Source organism: Seriola lalandi, unplaced genomic scaffold (assembly GCF_002814215.2).
Source record: "Seriola lalandi dorsalis isolate HSWRI2012SDOR001 ecotype SW California unplaced genomic scaffold, Sedor1 jcf7180002054945, whole genome shotgun sequence".
NCBI classification, from domain to species: domain Eukaryota; kingdom Metazoa; phylum Chordata; class Actinopteri; order Carangiformes; family Carangidae; genus Seriola; species Seriola lalandi.
The window spans coordinates 260525-268024 of NW_019525496.1; the positions used below are offsets into that span (position 1 = coordinate 260525).

At 42.3% G+C, this 7500-nt stretch overlaps 1 protein-coding gene across 1 annotated transcript in view; it reads left to right on the forward strand.

Annotated features, from left to right (window-relative positions):
* Nucleotides 1–7500, forward strand: part of LOC111644946 (receptor-type tyrosine-protein phosphatase mu-like) — a 101682-nt gene that overhangs the window by 53731 nt on the left and 40451 nt on the right. The window contains exons 14-17 of the mRNA XM_087170317.1: nucleotides 499–601; nucleotides 4537–4718; nucleotides 4963–5057; nucleotides 6799–6835. Coding sequence (XP_087026443.1) covers nucleotides 499–601; nucleotides 4537–4718; nucleotides 4963–5057; nucleotides 6799–6835 — 417 coding nt within the window. The remainder of the gene's footprint in view (nucleotides 1–498; nucleotides 602–4536; nucleotides 4719–4962; nucleotides 5058–6798; nucleotides 6836–7500) is intronic.

Genomic DNA, 7500 nt, shown 5'->3' on the forward strand with positions numbered 1-7500 from the left:
CATAACAGAGACACAACAACAGTGAGACAACAACAGAGAGACAACAACAGAGACACAACAACAGAGACACAACAACAGTGAGACAACAACAGAGATACAACAACAGAGACACAAAAACAGACACAACAACAGAGACACAAAACAGAGACATAACAACAGTGAGACAACAACAGAGATACAACAACAGAGACACAAAAACAGACACAACAACAGAGACACAAAACAGAGACACAACAACAGTGAGACAACAACAGAGATACAACAACAGAGACACAAAAACAGACACAACAACAGAGACACAAAACAGAGACATAACAACAGTGAGACAACAACAGAGATACAACAACAGAGACACAAAAACAGACACAACAACAGAGACACAAAACAGAGACATAACAGAGAGACAACAACAGAGACACAACAACAGTGAGACAACAACAGAGACATGTGTTAAAACAGAGACAGATTCGGGGACATTGACTGTGTCCTCCTCCTCAGCTCCTCTGATGCCGGCCTACGACCAGGAGTCTCCTCTGAACCAGACCGACTCCACCGTCACTGTTCTACTGAGACCAGCTCAGAGCCGAGGAGCTCCAGTCAGGTGACACACACACACACACACACACGCACACACACTGAAATATTCAGCAGCATCAATCTTCTGCTTCATCAAGTTTTCATGACTGAAACGTTAAACATTAAAACACGACATGAAGAAGAAACTGGGCCTGAAACAATCACATGATCACAGTCGTTCAGTATCTCACCTGCTTCTTTGTTGGTAGTCACACACACACACACACACTCTGTTAAAGCTCCAACGTCGGGGCCCAGAGGAAGGCAGTATCCGCGGTAACAGTTGTCACGTTAACAGCTGCCTGCTGTCTGTCGTCGGGCTGTAATGAGGGATTTAGTTAATTAACGATCAGCGGGCGGGGCTAATCAGAGCCTGCTGCTAACACGAGGATTAACAGGGGATTAACAGCTAATGTGTCAATCACACACACACACACACACACACACACACACACACACAAACAGAGTGGTTTCCCTTCATTCAGAGCTGCTGATGTTTGTCTCCTGACAGTCAGACATGACTCCACCTCTGTCCTGCTGATCCAACACACATTGAGTACAGCACATCTGCTTCTGTAAACTACATTCATTAGGAGACAGTAGCAGGATAACATGGTCTTCGACAGAGTGTGATGCATTGTGGGCAGTTTGTAGCATTAACGCTGTGAAGCTAGCGAGTATTTCCGGTGTGTTTATAGTGAGGCTCTGAGCCTCTCTTCTGATTGGCTGACTATTTTCTGAGTGATCCAATAAAAATATAGCAGATTTGTGGGTAAAACACTCAGAGAAACCAAATCCTGCAAGGTTTGCCAGGTGGGCGGGGCTTGGTGACTGCTTTGTTGTGACATCACAAAGTTCCAGAAGTCCTCACAGGCTCAGTTTCTGAATACAGGCTGTGTGCATTTCTCTGTGGACGGAGGCTTTGATACTTTCACAGTATTAATGTAGAACCTAGACCTGATCTATAATCAATCAATAATCATTATAACAAATCATACCTTTATACTATATGAAGCTTTAAGTTTGGTACACTCACTCAGACATGTTTCCTGTTAGTACACCGTAAGGCCGACTGCATGTCTGTGAGCAGCCTCCTCCTCTCCACGGTCGTGATGGAAGGTTCTTACAGCTCGGGTTGTTTCTGTTCCTCAGTTAAAGAATCAATAAAACATAAAACACACGTCGACTCAGAAAACGACAAGAAAGAAGAAGCAGGAAACGGATCATTCAACCGAATCCAGATTTATGTTCTTCTTTATATGCAAGAACAAGAGTGTGGATGTAAGGAGTGTGTGTGTCTGTGTGTGTGTGTGTGATGAACAGTGTGTTAATTGACATGATAGCTGAAGTGAAATCCATCAGATTGAACAGATGCTCCTCTGAGATACGATTTCATGTTTGTGTGTTTATATTTAACTTTGCTTTTGTCTCCTCTGACACCAGAGTGTGTGTCGGCCTTCAGGCGTGCACACACACACACACACACACACACACACACACTATACAACACATACATACTGGTGTATAAGAGCCTCAGATCGCAGGACAAAAGGTGTTGCTGCGGGCAACCAACAGCTGTAATCAGATTACTGTCACACACACAACAAGTGCTGCGAGATGAGCGTGAAGAAATGTGATTGGAGATGGTTTGTCAAAGACAGAGAGAGGGAGAAAAGAGATAAAGAGAGAAAGACAGATGTGAGGGGGAGAAGAGAGGACGACAAAAAAGAGGAGGAGAAAAGAAAGAGAAAGAAGGAGGAAGACAGAGAGATGATTGAATCTGTCTTTCTGTTCATTTTTGTGGGAATTAAACAGATACTGCAGGGTGTGTGTGTGTGTGTGTGTGTGTGTGTGTGTGAGTGTGTGTGTGTGTCTGTGTGTGTGTGTGTTTTATGTCTCTTCCTGTCCTCCTTCAGTTTCCTGTCCAGCAGGAAATGTGACAATGCAGCAGTTTCACCATCCACGCCCTCATATGTGTGTGTGTGTGTGTGTGTGTGTGTGTGTGTGTGTGTGTGTGTGTGTGTGGTGATATATTACTTCTGTCCTGAACCTGGTTCCTGTGAAAAACAAAACTATTGTTTGCAATGTCCCTGAGGACACAACCACCATTGAAAAGTCACAGTGTTGCGTTCAGGTGCAGTTGTTTCTGTGTGAACTGTGACGCTTGGCGGTGGAAAACAGAAAGTGACCCTCTGCTGCTCTTTGTTGTCCTGAAACAACAGATCACAGTAACAGAAGGAACGTTGTTGACCATGTAAAGGTTTTCATGGAGTCGAGTTTCTGCAGAGTCTGTAGAGTTCTTATCGAGCACCAACACTTTCCACAGTCAGTGTAGTTTCCATAGAACTGGTCCAGTTGATGGACTGACTGTAGAGTAGAACCACTAGTAGAGTGTGTTTGGTCTTAGTAGATCCAGTATCTGGAGAATCTTCAGAGAGTCCATGGAGTTTCTGTGAAGATGGTCGAGCTTCTGTAGAGTGGTTATAATAACAAGTGTTTTGTAGAGTTCAGTCCTTAGGTTCTGGAGAGGAGTGGATAATGTTCTCGTAGTGTCAGTGGAATTTGTAGAGCAACAAGTGAGATTTTGAAGAATTTTTCATGTTTTTCTACAGCCTAAAAGTTCCTGTAGAGTCCAAAGAGTTTCTTTAAAGTTGGAGTTTTTTTTAGCGTTTGTGTGTGTCAGTAGAGTTGATTAGAGTTTTTGTCTTTAAACTTAAAAAAATCCCAGTGTTGGTCGAGTTTCAATAGAGTTTCAGCAGAATTTCAGTAGAGTTTTAGTAGAGTTTCAATAGTTTCAGTAGAGTTTCTGTAGAGTTTCAGCAGAAACTCAGTTTCAGCAGAGTTTTTACTCAACAAACTTTAATGAGCTCCATAACGGAGGTTGTCAAGAAGCTTTAAATCACCGTGGTAACGAGCACCATTTGTGATACAACTCCTGTCCTCTGTCAAACTGTTAGATCGCTGGTGTTTCTCCATCCTTTAAGGTGGAATCCTTTTTTGGACTTGTGAACAGGAAGATGTTTTTTAATTCAGAGCTCTAACTCTTTGTTTCCATTTGTTTCGTGTCTTTATGTATTTCACCCACACATAGGATTTAATGCCGGCACAGACAGGGTGAAAGGAATGATCAGTTTAATGTCAGACTGTTCTAAAGTTACAGCCTCGACATACAGAGACAGGGAGTTAATAAAATGAAGGAGAGGGTGATGGAGTGGAGGAGAGGCAGAGCTGAGTAATGACGCAGCAGACGGGTGAAGAACAGGAGCTGGTCGATGTGAATGGAAATCAAGTCAATATTCTCCAACACAGACACGCCTCTAAACTCAAAGCACAAACTGTTCTGCATTCTTTCTTCTGGATCCCTAATGTCCCATAATGCACCTGGATAGTCTTTTTCATTAGAGTGTAACCCAGACTGGATGTTGGACACCGGTAGTGTGATGACATCACTGTGACATCATATGTAGCATGACACTAACAGACCAACAAATATTCTAGTTTGCTACACACTAACCAGCTAACTAACCAACTCTTTCCCTACTGACTGAAGATACTAGTTAACTGACTAATAACTAACTAACCAACTGCCCAACATAACATTTAGTTAGCAAACTTATTGATGGAATGACTATATACTAATTGGCTCGCTAACCAGCTGACAGCTTAACTAACTAACTGCTTTATACATACTAGTTAGCTAAGACTGACTAAAATCATTTCGGCTGATTGATGATACGATGTCATTATTACAGATGATGTGAAGTCAAGATGTGATATCATTACTCATGTGATGTCATGATGTGATGTCATTATTACTTATTACATTATTAGCTCATTATCATGAGGATATGTCATTATCCCTGATAGAAATGGTGCACACACATAATAAACTGTGATTGGTTGATCTGTTGGTGACATCAGACACAGCTGAAGGTGACGCTGTGTGCTCTCTGTGTGCAGTAAGTACCAGGTGGTGGTGGAGGAGGAGCGCCCCCGCAGGCAGAGGAGAGGAACTGCAGAGATCCTGCGCTGTTATCCGGTGCCCATTCACTTCCAGAACGCCACGCTGCTCAACTCGCAGTATTACTTCAGCGCAGAGCTGCCGATGAGCGAGCTGAGAGCGCCCGTGCCCTTCTGTGTCGGTCAGTCACACAGCCCGCTAACTAGTATGGTAGTTAGTGCTTGGTTGATTTACTTGTATGTTCAACAATTAGTTGGTTAGTTGGTCAATTATTATAGGGAGTTAGTAAAATAAGAAGGTGAGTAAATGAATAAATCATTTGTTTATTAATCTGACAGTTAGTTAGTTAGTTAAACGATATTGTGAAGTCCTGTGTGGTCAGTTAGTTGCCTTGTATACCTGTTAACCTGTGTGTGTGTGTACAGGTGATAACAGGACCTACAGCGGTTACTGGAACACTCCTCTGCTGCCTCATAAGAGTTATGGGATCTACTATCAGGCTGTCAGCACAGCTAATGGGGTGAGTTCACCTGTGCTCAGGTAATACATACAGTCATGTCATGATGTGACTGCAGTGTGGATCCCTCACCTGTCAGAGGTCGTTACCATAGTAAACATGACATGGTTGATGTTTTATTTCTCCTCCACGTTGGCGACAGTCAGAGCAGCGGCCATTTTGTTTTCAGGTTGTGTGTCTCACTCTCGTGGAAACAATGTCTCAGTAACACCTTCACAGAATGTCTTCACATGGCACAAACATTCAGCAGGACTCAATGATGAACTGATTAGAATTTGATGGCTAAAGGTCAAAGGTCAAGGTCAGTGTGACCTCAGAAACACCTTTTAGTCATAACTGAAGACTCACAGCAATTTTGACAAAGTTTCACACACATTCATATTTTATATTTTCAATGACTCTGGATAAACAGGACGTCAGCTGGAGCTAGTCTAGCTGACGGAGATCCTAGTTATTCATTGATGTCTTACTTTATTTCAGCTACATATCAGTCTTATTATCTCAGAACACTATGGTTAAGTTTAGGCAGCTAGTTAGTTAAGGTTAGTGTAAGTGGGTTAGGGTTAGAGTGAACCACGCTGGTTTCTTTTAATGAGCTTGAAGTGGAGCTGCAGGGCGTCAGCTGTGAGCCGCAGAGACGAGTCTTTGTTCTCTTGACATTTATTCAGCGTGGACGTCACAGTAAGTCTTCAATCTAACTTCATATGTGTTTAGAGATTATGAGTCAGCTGAGTTTTGACTGGTTGGTTTAAAGTACCTGAGTATGGTCCATGAGCTGAAACCTAGACAACCAGTGTTGATCAGAGAGGAGACATCCAATCACAGTGTTGGACAGAGCTGGAGCTCGTCTCTGTCGCAGCTCAGAGTGACACTCGTCTCTTTAACAAAGGCTCCACATTATTCTCCTCTGCTCCAAACTTCCTTCAATTTCCTCCACTTTTTTCTCCCTGTCATAAAAAATCAGAGGAGCGAAACCGAGACAGAGAGGTCACACACTGATATCAACACACACACACACACACACGCACACGCACACACGCACACGCGCACACGCACACACGCGCACACGCACACAGTTTAATAGGAGTGGAGATAGTTCCAGCAGCCTGACCAGCGACACTAATAGGCTGCTGTGGGGGCTGTGTGTGTGTGTGTGTGTGTGTGTGTGTGTGTGTGTGTGTGTGTGTGTGTGTGTGTGTGTGTTTTGTCACGTATGTGTGTAAAAGAAGATAATTGTTCCCTTTTACACACACGAAAATTGTATTGTGTTGTGTGTTAATTATTGACACTGGGAGGTTTAATTGACGTGTGTGTTGAATAATGCAGCAACAGTAGTGCTTTTTACTGTCGCCGCACCACAGAGATACACCGCTGCTGCTGCTGCTGCGTGTGTGTGTGTGTGTGTGTGTGTGTGCATGTGTGTGAGCATGAATATTCATGAGCTCTTGTGGTTAATTTGTCGTCTGTTTGTTAAAAGCAGAAAGACACAAGATGTTCTCTCTAGCCTTTCACCATAACCTGTGTGTGTGCGTGTGTGCGTGCATTTGTGCGCGCACTTAGGTGTGTGGATGTGTGTGTATCAGTTGTTAAATGCCAGCACAGGCACTGATCCACAGCCATTTGCCTTCTGTCCGCTCTGTTTACGACTGTGTGTGTGTGTGTGTGTGTGTGTGTGTGTGTGTGTCCAGACATGACAGTTAATAGTTGTGTTGACAGGAAACTAATTTGCTTCTCTCTTTAACAGGAGACAAAGATCGACTGCGTGCGAGTGGCGACTAAAGGTAAGAAAACATAGTGTATTTTACTTTAAAAGGTACTGGGTATAATTTACATTTAAATGTGCAAAAAAGGGTTTTATTCTTTAAGGTGTCCAGTACTCCCAATATAAATGGTGTTCCGTTCTCTTTTATTTTGAAAGGTAATGAGTACTGTTGTTTTAGAAGCGTTCTCCATAATTTCCCTGTCAAAGGTTTGTTTGTTTAAGAAATGAAATTGGAAATAGAGACAAATAGAGTATGTTGTTTTTATGTATCATTTAATTTTGAAAGATGTCTTGTACCCTTTATTTTGAAAGGGGTTGAGTGCTGTTATATTTCAAAAGCTGAAGAAAACCTTTGTTTTGAAGGTAAATTTAATTTTAAAAGCCATAGAGTTCATTTTATTCTGAAATGTGTGTGTATGCATAGAAGTTCATTTAGTCTTATTGTATTAAGCACCTTTATTTTGAAAGGTCTAGAGTAGATTTTTTTGGACAGGCATTGAGGACCATTTCATTTTGAAAGGTATTGTGACATTTTATTTTGAAAGGTATTCATGATATTTTATTGTGAAAGGTATTCCATACCATTTTATTGTGAAAAGTGTACGTTTAGTATTAGTGGTTAGTGCCATTAGCCATGTGGACCTGTGTGTCTTTGCTGAGCTCTGAGTGGTGGACTGCATTTAA